Source organism: Dinoponera quadriceps, unplaced genomic scaffold (assembly GCF_001313825.1).
Source record: "Dinoponera quadriceps isolate SergipeBrazil2010 unplaced genomic scaffold, ASM131382v1 scaffold1846, whole genome shotgun sequence".
Classification (NCBI taxonomy): Eukaryota; Metazoa; Arthropoda; class Insecta; order Hymenoptera; family Formicidae; genus Dinoponera; species Dinoponera quadriceps.
Window position 1 is genome coordinate 935163 of NW_014556140.1, and position 16125 is coordinate 951287.

A 16125-nucleotide genomic window follows, 5' to 3' on the forward strand; every position below is an offset into this window, starting at 1 on the left:
TCTCGCTCGATACGAAACGCTTCCGATAAACAACAAGCGATTCTCCGCTGTACGAATCATTCTGCTGATGAATCAAGAAGGTCTCCTTCAATTGTGGCGTTTTCGTTTCAATTCTATCGACACAATTTTTCTCCCGTCTAGACGCGCACCTCCCCCTCTCTCTCTCTCTCGCGAGAGCGACGCGTTACGGACCGATGATCCCGCCGGGGGTGGGATAACGCGACGTTAATCTACGGCGCAATAAACGCCACGGGTTCTCTCGCGCGAAAAATGCGATCGAGATGCATTAATAACGAGGCAACTAATGCGACGCTTTCCCCGGGTTGCGCCCGTCGTACCGAGATTACGTACGCTCGCGCGGCCGCCTCGTAAATGGACTAATTACTCGTGATTACGCAAGCGCCCGCGCACACCTTCTTCGTCATTACACGTCGTGCACGTGTAGGTATCGCCGCGCATTGCGCAATAATATTCGCCCGATGTCGGGCGAAGTCGGGACGTTAAAACGGTCGATTTAGATCCGCCGGTGAGCGGTGGATGCCTTCGATCATTCGGCTCCGCGGCATCGAGAGCTCGATCCTTTCCAACCTCGATCTCGAGCGGATCGAGAGGAGCGAGGAAGCAACCCGACGTCCCTCCCCCGATGCCGCATCGCGCGTCTAATTACACCGGCTTTCAGGAACGCGCGAGCCTGCCGCCTCGTTAATTACCGTTCGGTAATTAGCCCCGCGGTTACTGTCAAAAAGATGACGTTAATATTCCGAGCGATTCTTTTTTTTTTGCTTTTCCTTTCCCTCTCTCTCTCTCTCTCTCTAGCGCGCGCGATTCTGCTACCACGGTCGTTACGGACAATGCGACGTTAACTGTGAAACGCCCACGCGGTAACGACGCGATATGCGTTTTCCGAGATTCCGCGCGTCCAACCCGCGTCGTTGTCTTCGTCGCTCGGACGGTAGAACAATCGCCCGCGGATGAGATCTCCTCCTCTTAAATTTATCTCTCCTCTCTCTAATTACTTCGTCTTCACGGGGGAAAAAGAAGTGCTTGAAAATATACTTGTGGGATATAAGGTTTATCTTTATCTTTATCTTTATGAAACTTAACTAACGAAACCTCTCGAGACGGCGTTACAGTTATACCTCGGTTGCTTATCTGACAGCGTGAAGTCGAGGAAAAAAAATCAGGTACACACCGCGTCAGAAATGTACAGTCGGATCACAGAACGGTTGCGGACTAGCTTTTTCTTTCTCACATACTTCAGAACACGCGAAAAATATGAGACGAAGTGAACATGTGATTCGCAAACGTGCGCGATAAATGGTCAGACAATCGTCTAAATTAGATATGCGCGTGTCAAAGTTACATGTGCGCATGTAATTTTGACAGCTGTCTGACTATCTACTGCGCACGTTCGTAAATCACAGGTTCGCTTCGTCGTATTTGTTTTTTTTTTCTTGCGTGTTCCGAAACATGTGAGGGAAGAACTGTTGCAACCGTCCTGTGACCGACTGTACTTCGATTCAAGTAAGAAGTAAATGCTGACTGCGCAGGAAAAGAGGAAAAGTGCCCAGATTCAAGTAAATAATTACTCCAATACTTATTAGCACATTTCTACTAGGACTAAGCGAATTATATTTGCATCAGGTAAATATTTTACTTGGATTATTTACTTGTGAAATGTTTTACCGGGATCGAGTAAATAGTGACATCTCCTGCCTCCTTATTAAAAGCATCGATGATACCGTGAAAATCCGTATTTCAGTACCGAATCGAGTACTCCGCCAGTCTCCAGTATCTGGACGAACACAGACGATTCTTCGACAGGAAGAGTAAGAAAGAAATCCGAGATCTCTGAGGAGAGAAAGCCCCGGGCGGTGATCGGCTGGTAAAGACGATCTCGGATCGCGATTTCCCCGCGAGGCACGCGGTAATTAAAGCGTCCAATTTATAAAGATTAATCGTCCCTAATGCGTAATAATAAATGTGCGTACGCCAGGGCTCGTCTCGCGGGGCGAATCGACGGGCTCACGCCCCGCGATAATTGTCCCGTCCGTGGCTTAACACCGGCCATTTGCAAGGGCAAATACCGAATTAAGGATCAAGCGTGGATCCCGCCACTCCGCCCAATCCCCCCGCCGGTAATAACACTCCTCGTGTCTTGACCCGCTCTGACTTACGACCTGCGGGGCCGGTCTGCCCTCTCTGCGCCCGTCGTCGCCGGGGCATCCCCGTAAATATATCGATCAAACCTCACGGCGGTTTCCACGAGATCGGACTTAGAGACGGCACGTCGTCGCCTCCGTCGTCGGACGAAGAGCCGTCGTCCTCTCCGAGTGCCCGACCATTATCCGGTGCGGTTAATGGGATCGCGAGCCGGCCACCTGATCGTAACGCTCGATTCGCCGTTCGATTCCGTCTTCGTCCCGCACGAAGCTGAACTTGATGGCGATTACGTCACATCGGCCTCGATGTTCCAGCCGTTTCCATAATGCATCCGGACCGCACGAAGAAGCCGATTCCTTCCCACCCTCCTCGCTCCCTTCGGCCTCGCTTCCCTTTTCGCTCGACGGATTTCCTCTGAGACGCCGTCGCGAAATCCGTACACTCCGCAAAAAGGATTAGCCGTAGGAGCTAAATCTGCTTTAGCCGCGGTAGCTAAAATGTGTCTTTGAAACGGGGACTGCTGATGCTACCGCAGATAATAAATTTAGCTTGCGGTAGCAACGATACGAGCTGTTCCTAGTTTCAGCTGCCGTAACTAGATTCTAGCTCCTACCTTTTCTACGAGTGTGGACATTAGACGAGCACACGAGCTGCGGCTGAGTATTGGCGACGAAGTCCCGACGGACGTTCTCGCCAGCTCATTGTTTTCGTTACACGACTTCCCCAGGCTTCAGAATCTAGTGCCTTCGCCGTGATTTAGCAAGTAGATCGTAATAACAGAGGTTTAGCGAAGGCAAAATCATTATGATAGACAACGCTAACTATTACACAGATTGTTTACCTCAACGCTTTTGACCGCACAAGTAATCGAGGGAACTATTTTTCTAGTAAGTTTTATTATAGCGTTAGTGACGACAACACTGTGTGCACGTTGCTGCTACTATGTTTGTGGTTAAGATGAGAAAAGGACATCGTTGCCCCCCCGAAAATAAGTAGATTTTTCTCGGAGCGCACCGCAGTGCGTGGGCGAGGGACTCGCGCGACATCGTACTAATCCGTGCTTTCTGATCGATCTGTTACAGGCGAGAAACCGTATCAGTGCACGTGGGAGGGCTGCACGTGGAAGTTCGCACGGTCGGACGAGCTAACGCGGCACTATCGCAAGCACACGGGCCAAAAGCCGTTCAAGTGCCATCTCTGTCAGCGATCGTTTTCGCGAAGCGATCACCTGTCGCTGCACATGAAGAGGCACTGATGAAGAGAGGAGGAGGAGGCGGAGGAAGAGAGAGAGGGCCGTTTAACCGCTGCCGCCGCCGCGCGACGGAACGAAAGGGAGGAGCGGTCCTCGGCAATCGGTCCTGATCCCGAGTGATCCTAGACGAGAGACGGACGACGATGATATTTTCTTACATTTGGGACCTGAAGAGCCGCGCCGCGAGCCGGCCCGCGCGGTCTCTCGCGCACCGGCCGGCCGGGCGGTCAGTAACTAGGGAAAAGAGAAGTATAATAGATCGACGAAGTTAATAAAGCAATTCTCGTTCGTTAGTTTTTAGCGCTTAATCGCGAGCCGAGCGATCGAGTCGGCGGTCGAGCTCGAGAACGGTCTAGAGCGATCGCACGCGCGATTCTCTCACTGCTGTGTCTCTCTTTCGCGCGCGCGCGCGAAAGAGAGAGAGGGACTCCTTTCAACTTTCGAGTTGTCTCTCCGGTCGCATCGCGGGCGATGGCGCGATGTCGTCCTGCCTGACGACAAGGACGACAAAGGCCGTGACAGGTCGGATCGATGAATCCGCGAGAGAGCGTCGAAGAGGTGGTGATTGTTCTCGCTCGGCGATTCCGACAGGAGGCGCGCGCGCGTCGTTCGTCGCTCCGCGGCTTCCCGGCCGGGAAGATCCGCGCTTGTTTCGCGCGGCATCGAGATCGTAACGCGCGCGTGTGTGTGTCGTCACACTCGCGTAATCTTGTACTCTTCTGTTTCTAGCCAATTTCTACCCTGTTCGATTCTTCAGTTTCGTTCCCCTCCCCCCCCCCCCNTCATCTTCTCCTTCTTCTTCTACTATTTCTTCTTTCTTTTTGTACGTTTAAGTAAGTCCAGCTCAACTAGTCTAGAGCATCATATATCGAGGATACATCGTGAAGGAATAGAGCCAGTAAATGAATTAATCGACATTAAGGCAATTATAAACGGACTAGGATGTAAATTAAAGAGTTAATATCGAACTCCGGTGACGGAGCTTGGGACTTAGCATGCTCAGTTAAATAAACTACAATCGTGATCGTAGGCACACTATCGTGAAGCATATATATTATATATATATAGCGATCTTTCGATTATGCACAAAGAATTTCGCGTTTAGGGACGGACAATCATCGACCTTTCGTTAACGTGCTGATGGAGCGGCGGGGGAGGGGGGTTTGTTATTGAACACACGTTTTCTTTCTTCGACATCCCGAGAGCCAGTATTACCAGTGCAAGTATAAAGAAGCAATACGTCATCGGCGAGACGTCATCGTGCGACGTTGCGACCCACGAGTCGTGTACGGGCTCGTCGCTCATCGAAATCCCCCGGGTTAGTCGCGAAGGTCGCGCGCTTTCCCTTTCTCTCGATCGCGAGTCCGACTTCGCATCGTCGACTTTTGATCCCACGTGTAAAGGTGCCAAAGTAGAAGGTGCAATCGCGACGATGTCGTTCAATACTTCGCCTCGCTTTTACGGGAAAGCGAGCGCATAATCGAGCTGATAAATTATTATCCCTTCTTCTATCGCGCGCCTTGAGATTTTCGATCCCGAACGAATCGTGTCGTGTCCGACGCGACGACGACAACGACGGTGACGACGGTGCTACCACGCAGCGTCCTACGTATCGGGGTAACCTGGAGGGAGGCTACTCGACACGGGATCAACGTAAGAATCCACGGGGGACGAGGTAATATACACGCTCAAACGTCTCCCGTTCTCGGGGGAACGATTCGCTCCGTTGGTCTCTTCGTTCTTCGCGATTTCCCGATTAGAAGCACCCGATTCGTAATCCCCCCTCAGGACGCCTTTGACACGTCGGACCGGCCGATTTCGGGATTGCCGATATGAGAGCGTGATTCTCATATTTATTGATTCTCATTAGCAACGCGTTAATTAGATTAACGTACGCGAGCGGCTCACTTCCGACGAGATTTCCTTCTTCCTCCATTTATATCTTAGCTGAAGATTTGCTCCGGAGAAGGAAGGAAAGCGATGCCAGAATTGATCGGTCGTACGTCGAACGTACGTCTGCGCGCTTTGTTGTGAGCAACGCGTGCGTGTGACAAATTTATCAATTTTAAGATAATTAGCGAAGATATTCTAAACATCGAACTCGCCGAGACCGCGCGTGTGTGTGTATGTGTGTGCAATGTTGTGTGTGTAATGTCATCGGTCGACAGGTGTTGGGCGCGGGATACGAAAATCTCAATGCGACTTATCTCGCTTGGTATCGCAAAAGAGAAAGAGTGGAATATACACGCGCACACACACACACACACACACACATACACATCGTGTATGTATAATCTCTAAAAAAACTTTTGAAACACGCATCACAAACACACATAAATACACACACATACTCGTACAGCCATCCTCTCCCCCCGCGAGAGAGTGGATGACAGACGCAGCGTTAGCCTGTCTCTTCGAGGCGTGTTTTCGCCGCTGCATAAAGCCACGACTAAAGCTAATAGTTTGGACACTTTAACCGAAGCTAGTTGAAAACGAACGGAACAAGATGCCAGTATATGCTAGAGCCAGTTTATATCATTAAAGAGAAACCTCTCTCTTTCTATGCGCGTATGATTAATAATAATGCGAGGGTTGATAAATTAACATTTGTTACGTGTTGTATCTCGGAATAGGGAATAGTGCCTTCTAATGTTAAGGAAAGAGAGGAGACGCGTTATAGGCCTTAAGTAATACTGTTAGTGCCTTAAGTCACGCGAATCTTCGTGCTTGTACACACACATCTCTCTCATAATCCGATCCTTCGAATCCTCGCCCGGAGGACCAGTTCGGCGCGCTTCGCATGGTATCTTCCTTCGCAGAAGTTACAAGTCGGACGTCGCGTCGGCACAATGTTTCCGCTAAACGTGCGCGCGAAGCTTCAATAATAAGAGGGAGGGAGAAAGAGGAGAGACGGATGGACAGAGGAAGGAAGAATGAGAGACAGTTCGGGAACAATACATCGCGCGCTCGAGAGACCTCGCTCTTTTTCTCTCTCTCTCTCTCTCTCTCTCTCTCTCGTAGCGAAAGGACGATTTACGAAAATGCACATGTTGCGGCGTTTCTAATTCTCATCTCCACTCGAACGGTACTCGAGCGAATTGCATCGACCGATACCGTGAGGTGTCGACATATCCCCGTTTTTGGTACAAAACATACGGTTTCCTCTTCCTCGGAACAAACGCAAGAATTCGTCGATTTACACGCTCGAGGCGTTGGCGGGATCGTCCGAAAAATCTATATCGACGCGCATCAAGCATGAAGCACATAGTTGATATGTGCCTGTCATCGTCATCGTCTTGTCGTTTACACCCGTTTCACCCAAGTCCGCATCAATAGTTGTCACGTAAAACTCGCTTCGTATGAGACACTCGAATTTGAATTCTTCCATGTTAGACCTGAGTATTTCAGTTGAATCGTATGACCTATATTTGACCTCGTATCTGTCTATTTAAATACCATTCAATTGAGAAATTCGGATCTATAATTCTGAATTGAAATCTGAGTATCTCAGATTCTTGAGGCGGGTTTCAAGTAACGGCTATTATCGCAGAACTTAGACGGTCATTTCGCACAAAAGTCGAGTGTCGTTCACGTGTTAATTCACATTTCGTTCTATCGGAATACTCAAATCCCTCTCGAGAAATGTTCAGAAGCGTTAATAACGGAACACCTCGAGCATTAGGCTGTTGAGGATTTGGACGGTCGAGGCTTTGTTCTTCGTAATCTCTCGGCGAGATTACCGCTCAATATTGAAGTTATCTAATTCGACTATGAATTTTACGATCGATAGCGTAAGCGTGCACGACACAAGAATTTACAATTGTGCGTGTCGTAATATATAAATTTATATTTAATTCGTCCTCCCCCCCCCCCTCTGTATAGGCTAAATTTCTAATTTCTAATTCATATGTAATATGTAGAACTAAAGAAGCACGCTGCGTCGAGAGCATGCTGTCAATAAAACGAAATGAGTATGTGATAGTGACGAATTTATACGCGATTCTGCACGCGAACCGCCGTCGTTTTCATCGTCGAGCGTTTTCCCCTTTCTCGGAAAACCCTTCTCGTCTGCGCCGCGACGAACGTCTTTCAAGATTTAGAGAGAACTCCCGCGCTTTCGGCGAATATTAGCGGTTACAGAGCTATTGTATATAAAAATATCACTTATACACTATACATTTAACGCGGTAGAAAAGAAAAAGAGAGGCGGGGGGGGGGAGAAGAACCCGTTCGATGGACGCGCGTGTAACGTTCTTTCCACGAGAATACTTGCTCACTCGCTCACACTTACACTTTCTGTATCTAACGATTAGATAGGTAGAGAGAAAGAAAGAAAGAGAGAGAGAGAGAGAGAGAAAGAAAGAAAGAGATTGAATTTATCGAAGATGTTTTTATATGTATTCGCGCGACACGCACGAGTACGCGACGACGGTCATCAATGTTCATAGACTTAAGACGCGCGGGGAAGTGCCGTAAGTAGGGTAGAGCTCTATTGTGTATATGTTAACTGCCGTCCTTTACGAGGGGATAAAACGTGCGCGTTACCCGGACATTCCCGCTGCAATTAGCGCGGCGAAAATTTACGACGCGGCTGATCCTTCGCGCGTCGCATCGTCGATGGGGATTTCGATATTCCGCCGGAATAAGAAAGCCGATCACGGTGGCTTCACATCCAAATCCCCCCCCCCCCCTGAGAGGTACACNCCCGTCTTCTCTCTCGTCGGTACGTGGAGCTCGAAGAAGATGCGGCACTTTACGCGCATTTTAGTGTGTTCCTCCCTCCCTCCCTCTCTCCTTTTTTTTCTTTATATATATATATATATATCGGCGCTTATTTCTCATGTAAATGCACGGCTATTCAGTTTCCCGTAGAGAAGAAGGCAGCGGAGCCATGAATGGACGTGGAAAGTAGGTATAAAGCGAGTTTCAACTGAATTTTCTTCGACGGTGCGCCCCGCCTAAGGGAATTAGCATTTCAAGTGCCTTAACAGACGTCAACTGACAGCCGACTAATCGAGGTTACGCAGCCGGCAGCTCGAAATCGCCGCTCGAGTCGTCGGGCTCTCGCGCGGACACGCGTCATTTATATTTGGCACGCCTCGCGGTCGGAGATGACGCGAAACGGATATACCCGGCCATTTGCATGTGCGACACGCGCGTCTAGGAGAGCCTCGGTCCGAGCATCGATCGAGCGAGCTTCGGCGATGCTTCACTCACCGTGTGTTCCCGTAACCTCGAGACAGCGATGTATTCCGGAGTGCACGAGATTTAGATTTCATTTCATCACCGATTTTTATTCCATTTCCACGGCGAGCCTCGGCGAGATTCGGGGCTCCGTTTCGAAGGGAGAGCGAGGAGTGAAAAATCACATCGGCGGTTCGGTGTGATGCGGGAAGAATATCCTCGTGTTATATCACACGCTCGCTGCGTTCCGCGCGTTTTCCATGGAGAAATATGAGTTGTTTCGAGGAGAGAAAGTTACGTTTTACCCTGAAGGCCCGGGCTTGACTTTCGTTGTCGTCGTAATTGGGCACATTATCTTAGAAAGAGAGGGGGAGGGAGAGAAAGAGAGAGAGAGAGATGAAGAGGTAAGTCGGCTGTCTGATCGGTTTGGAGGTTTCGCGGTTTATTCACTTTTCGCGGTTCCAGCCTCCCGATATATCTTGCTTGTAACTCATACGCAACGAGAAGTTCCGTTCTTACGTTTTAACCGAACTAGATTGCACCTCGGAGTGAAACAAGTACGTAAAACCTAAAGGTGAGGAAAAAAGGAGGGGAAGTTCCGGTGCAACACTGGTTCAGCTAAAACGAACAGGTCTACACGCTGCAGATCCAAATGTGTAATTTTTACACACTCATATGTGCAAACACAAATAGTGGTAATACGCATAAAAAGTGTGACTACGTGATTTTATACACATAAGTATGTAAAACTGCACGCTTGGATCTGCGGTGTAAGGATCGCGAGCGTATCGAGAACGCTAAGCGGGTGCGGGGGGGGGGGGGGCGTCACTTCANTCGTAACGAAACAGTTGGCTGTATCTTTTCTTCTTTTTATCGTCCTTCAGCCTCGATGGGAAAGCATCGTCTGATTTTCTTTGCAGCCTGTCTCTGCGAAGATGTGCGTCCGTTGCACATTTCTCTCTCTCTCTCTCTCTCTCTCTCGATCGCGTCGGTGATCGCGTGCGCATAATTCGGCGCTCCTTCGTATTCCTTCGTTGAAAAATCCGCGTCGATACGCAATGGTGTCGGGAAGATGCCGGAACGAGAGAGACCGAATCACGGTTTCACAACTCGCTTGATCTCGCGTCAGTTATTTCTACCTGATGACGAGAGAGAGAGAGAGAGAGAGAGAGGCACTTCTAGCGTTAATTTACACTAATGAGACCGCGTAATTTTACGTCAAGCGTTTCTTACGACTCGTCTAATCCATTTCTTTTTTTCGTTTCCTTTCTTTTCCTCCGGTTCTCTGAAAGATCGAATTCCCGCTCGGACGTTTCTTCGAATTCCGATTCCTTTCCGCCGGATATGCCGGAATATCGCGGCATACGTGTCATGAGGCGATCTCCCGAGTCGAAATTCCGGCCTTGCGTTAAACCTTTAATTCTACAGCATAACAGGAGCCAAGACAGCAAAATAGGTTTATTCTCAATTCTTATGATATATTATAACCCCCACTTTGATGCCCCGATGATGTTCTTAAATTTCCGTATCCGTTGTTTCATCATCGAAATAGTTTATTGAGGGTGGCGTGAAAATTCGGTCTGTAGAATGAAAGGTTCAAGAGAGAAGTGGAAAAAAAGTGTCGATATATCATCAAAGTAAGTTTTCATTAATCCATAGGCAACCTAAGTAGGCGCGAGCTATCTTTAAGAATGTCAGGGTAACATCAAACGTTTCGAGTCGGGAACGTACGTTATACCGTTTGATCCTACAAAGCAGATATATTTCCATTTATTTATTCGTTTTCCTCTTCACTTCACACACCGCACGCGCGCGCACGTGTGTTTCGCGGTGCTAAGAGGTGCAAATCGCGATAATCGCGTAATCGTCTCACGGCAAGTCACGAGCGCGCGTATACGCGCGGGCTCGGACGCGCGGCGGACATTCACGGTGAATTTAACGAACGGAACTATTAGTTCGTAAGGTAGCAACATAGAAGGAGCAATAATTAACTGTACATAGCGTGTAAAGTTCTGCATCGTGTTTGACGATCGGCCCGGCGGTCGGCCGGCCGATCGGCGAACTAGGGATTAGCGTAATTCTACTTGGATAATGTAATCAATGGGGGCCAGTAATTCTCTCTCGGATCTCGCACGGATTTATATATATAAATATATATATATATATAAATATATATATATAAATATATATATATAAATATATATATATATATACTGCGGTGCGCGCAGCGCAGCCTGAATTGCAAACTTCAGCGCGCGGCGGCTTCGTGTTCTGAATCAACCTGAGATCGGATCGCGTCACGATACCGCGTTTGCAAACTTTTCCGTGACGAATAACTTGGCTGCGAATTGGGTCTTCGTCGTTGATCACGAGGATCGCAGGCAGCGACGTTTCGAAAAGTTGCGGCGAACTTCTTTCCTCTCGATCATCCTCAGACAGATATGTTCCGACGGAATTTTCTCGCGAGCGTGAATATCGCATTCTCGGGGACTTTTGTTCGACGACTCGATTACGACGGCGAGCAATAGCGAGCTGCTGGAATTTGGATGAAGGGCGAGACAGTTGCGCGCCACTAACTATTATCTTTTAAGCGTAATTGTATATGTTGCGTAGGAACACGTAGATCAATAATAATAATAATAATAATAATAATAATAATATATGAATCACACACATACACACACACACACATACACACACACACACACATACACACAAAACACATTGTATAAACGAAGGCGTTACATGCTAACTTGGTATTTTCTATTGTACCACGCGGCGCTTGTGAGGGCGGTCCCTATCGTACCGCGCCCAGGGAAAAGTTTGTTAGTACATTAATTGAAAAAAAAAAAAAAAGATATATATACATATAGAAAGAAGAAAAGAGAGAGAGAGAGAGAGAGAGAGAGAGAGAGAGAGAGAGACGAGAATATAGATATATTGTAAATGTGGTTGTAATCATATTACTGTTATCGATATCGATGTCCTTTATTTGGATAATTTATTTATTGCAGCGAAAGAAAAAAAAAAGAATATGAGAGAATGTATAATTATCGTATTCCGCGGGAAGATTAATAGCGAAATATATATTATACGCGCACGAAATTATATACATATATATATATTACATATATATATATTTATATACGACATTATCGTAAACGCGTCCAGCGACGTTTTTGTACGGGAAAGTCCTAAAGGGGGAAAAAAAAGAAAAAAAAAAGAAGAAAAAAGAAGGTATATTTCGGCTGGGCACAGAGGAGGCCGAGGATTGTGTGGACTACGATAACCTGCAATTCCTATCCACGGAAGTGAATCTTATATCGTGAGATAATCCGGGCGGTACCGACGGTCGCGACGATCGACGTGATTCACTCGAGAGCAAATACGACGCGCCATCGAGCAGCGCGTCCGCAGCGACGTGTGATGTACATACACATGGCATGCCGTGTTTCGTCCTGTGTGTGGTACAGCACCACGCACCTGTCTCGGTAACCACACTATCGAGAGACGTTGGTTACATATTTTAGATAATACTTATTATCATTATCATTATTACGATTCTTATTATAATTACTACTATTGCTACTATATTATTGTATTTGGCAGGGTTACGACATTAAAAGAAATCGAAAAAAAAAAGAACTGACATCACGTNGTAGCCAACGTTAATTACGCTATATTACGCTAATATGTTGTAATATTATACATTACGGCTTTCTCCGTCTCTTTTCGTACGTGTATGCTATATAGCAAAGCGTGATCGTACCTGTCGAACCATTCTCTGAAATTATGCATTCCGCTCGTAACGCATTAATCGCGTAATAGCACGGTTCAAAAGCGAGATTAATAGTAATTCGTGTTGCCCGACGCGATATCCTCGAGAGGTGATCGGCTGACACGCGTTCCAGCACGTACAGCGGCTCTAAGATAGATATTTCTCAGCCGAAACTCATTCTTTAAGGTCTCACCTCAAATTGATATAAACGCAGGTTTACGATGTCCTATTAATAATATAAAATTTACACCATTAAAATCGGTTATATGCGCTTTTTCTGAACCTCTTGAGAAAATTATTTACCTTTTCTAAATCCGTATATTGTAATATGTTCGATTTCATATGGTTCGGATTTCATATGAAATTTGCAGAGAATCAGAAAATAAAAATCTTCCCGAGTAAGTACCGTAAAGTCCTTCGTATTTGGAAATATCGTAAAAAGAAGGTACGACGCATGTTTAGAAGAAACTATTCGTAAGAAAACCGAGTTACTTCGTAATTATCTGAAAAAGAAAATGAGATAAATGTTGGATCCCTCGCAAATAATTACTTTTCTCCTTCCTAAGTGCATCTTTCGTGTATGAAGGATCAGTTTCGTCAGGATTCAGATTTTCGGCCAAAAGCTCTTCCCTCGATCCTTCTCTCGATCGTCGCGATCGCACGAACTTATCTCTATTTTCCGTCGCGCTTTTTCCATCCGTTACAGGCCGAACGCACGACGCGAATTCCGACGCGCGCGGACGACGGATAAATTCGGACGGACGAGCGAGCGCCGGGTGCAAGTTTCGCGACAAGCCAGAGGCCCACAATACGATCATTAGGCCGTTTTCCCGCGGCGCCCGGAGAATACGCAATGTCTCCGCGGAGTAACCCGCGTATTTGTCCGGCTACAACGAGCCTTTCCGCACGCTGGCATTGCTGGCGAAGTTGTAGGTAGTTACCATAGTAGGTAAGTACAAATCCCGCCGTATACATACGCGTCACCGTACGCAGCGTACGCGCGGGAGAATTTGTAGTCCGAACGGCGGCTATAAGCGAGGCCGTAACTTAAACGGAATACCGCCGCTGATTTCCAGTCGACGGTGGAATTCTGCAGAGCCGGCGCAATCCTGGATATCAGGATTGTCCCGTGACGACGACGTGACGTCGCCTGCTCGCGTATGGACCGTAGCTACCCGAGGAAGAAACGCCGCGAGGCATTGCGGCGGGCGTAGGCGCGCCGATAACATCGTCGGATGATTTAATTGAATCCGCGCGAGTGTTTCTTCACGACGTCTCTCTCTCTCTCTCTCTCTTTCTCTCTCTGCAGTTACAAGTTCGACAAGAAGCGTTGACCGAGTGCCGACGCGCAACGTCTCGTGCAAAATATACGTCGAGTGTGTACATATATTTGATACCTTATTTATATTTATAAAGTTATTTAATCTTTATTATGTTCTTTATCATATGTTTGAGTAGAAAAATGTCTTCCAGCTTGCACCAATGCACGTAAATTAGAATTTTGCACCTTCAGAGTCGTTTCTTTCGTCGGAAGGTTCAAGCGTTCGTTATAGAGAAGTAACCGGTAAGTCGCGAAATATTACGTTTTTCCGCGGCGTTTCCAAACGATTGAACGTATTGAAATACGCGGGATTAAGAATAGCAGACGCGTCTCTCAGTGAGAGAGACGCGCGGTAGAGCCGACGCGATGTTTTACAAGTTGCGTCGGAAGCCGAACAAACGTTACACTACCCGATGCCAAGTTCTCGGACAATGTTAACAAAAAGAATACGCAACAAGTACGCTTATGGTAGCGGCCGCAAGAAACTCGTACTGGTGGCCATACCATTCGTATCGCGTCCACACGTCTTCCGCGTCACTGCGCGATTGATGACGGCCATTACTATTAGAAAATGGTGTAGTCGCTATAAAGTAGACATTAAATACCCCGCACGTGTGTGGTTTGCGCGGGTCTCGCGAGATCTGTGGGATACTTTCGGCCTTAAATCACGCGATTTAAAGAACGCGAGGACGATTTACTCACGACGTCGAGTCTTATGAGATCATCGGGCTAAATTCAACAATCTCGAAAAGAGCTGCACAAACGACGCAAATGATTCCATTCGAATTGCCTTAATTAATACAGATTTCCTAATTAATAAACGATAGATGTGTATGAAATATTTTTTTACCACAATTTAACTCACCTTTTCTCGGCCGATGCTTCGAAGAAGTAATTTCATCGAACGATCGATAGATGTATGATGTAACAATATGACATATACAGTACACAATAATTTGTGAACAAAGGTCGTTTCTAAAGAACACAAGCGCGAAACGCTTTCGTGCTGCGCGAGATCGAAATCCCGAGATGAAATCGGAGTAATAAGGGCCGGAGATTTCGACACGGCCACTTTCTACCGATCGTCGTAAAAGCGCTGGTACGACGGACTGAATCGCGACGGCGCGCACCATCGGCTCGCGATCCGCACGCGGCGGCGCTAATGAGACACTCGGTCGACGGTAATCGCGGCATGATTTCCTGACGATTATAAATTGACACGTCGCGCTCGTCGTGAGTGTGTCAAACTCGCGGGGAAAATCGGCGCGACTCGAAAGATTAACTCAGGCCGCAAATAAGGGTATCCCGCATAAAGCTCGAGATTACCGCCGCAAGTAAAATATATGTTTGCGTATAACCCGGGTACATCCACTTGAACGTAACGAATGGCCGATGTGTCCGCGAAACGTTATTAATCGCGAGTAGTGCCCCGCGCGGGTATATATTTGTCATCATTAGTGGGTGCGAGGTGTACATATATTTGTATACGCGGCATAATCCGAATCATACGAAGCCACTGCATTAAAGCTGTCAAGCCTGCTTACCGTCTCCCAACATAATCCAGCCGCGTCGCGAAATAAAATCTCACGGAGCTTGAGAGTAGCAGCGACTACACGCGCGCGAGTTGTGTTCGTAGGGCCGAGAGGCGCACGACTGAGTATTCTCCACACTTTCGATAAATCGTTCAAGAGTCGTTCTCTTAGTTAGACACGGATGTGACGAGCCGATTAACGCGTGTTCGGAGGCCGCTCGAATTTTAACGCCAGTGTTAGGCCCACAGTGTGCGGTCGGTGTATCATTTTCACGCGGTGCGAGCGAACTGATTTCTTCCCGCTGAAAGTGAGAAAATCGCACGGAATTAACCTTATTTACAGCGGCTCGGGAGTGTGCGGGCCCGAAGGGTCGACCGAATTCGAGTCAGAGTGAGTCAGAGTGGTCGAATCAATGAAATCCAGATTTCATGCGGCAGGAGGCCGCTGTGTGTGCGATCGCGCGAGCGAGCATCGCGCGCCGCGTTGTAAATCATAGCTCGCGGGCGCGTTCGCGGCGTGGCCGCGCGATCGGATCGCGTGCGTAGAGAAGGGAACGGGATAGTACGTGGCGTGGTAAAGCCGTGCGGGTAAAAGTGACGATATAATTTCAGCTGGGCATTAGAAAGTGAATTACGAAAACGGTGCGAGCGTGCGCGAGCGAGCGAGTCGCTCGTAAAAGGGTCCGGCGCTTATTGCGCTTAGTCGGTTTAATTTGACGCGCCTTAACGCCCGCGCGGGTAAAAAGATCGCGCGAAGCGGACGGTCCGTGATCTCGCAAACAGGTTTCCACGGCGCCGAGGAAAGTTCGTTTCGATTCTTTTCTGTTTTCTTTTTTTTTCTTCTCTCCCCCCCCCCCCCCCCCCCCCNCCCCCCTCCCCCCTCTACGGGGCGCACA

At 47.9% G+C, this 16125-nt stretch overlaps 1 protein-coding gene across 1 annotated transcript in view; it reads left to right on the top strand.

The window, feature by feature from the left end:
* LOC106746979 (Krueppel-like factor 6) overlaps window positions 1-7627 on the top strand; it is a 64001-nt gene extending 56374 nt beyond the window's left edge. Inside the window, exon 4 of the mRNA XM_014624193.1 lies at window positions 3246-7627. Coding sequence (XP_014479679.1) covers window positions 3246-3418 — 173 coding nt within the window. The 3' untranslated portion in view covers window positions 3419-7627. The remainder of the gene's footprint in view (window positions 1-3245) is intronic.
* Window positions 7628-16125: the final 8498 nt, after the last annotated feature.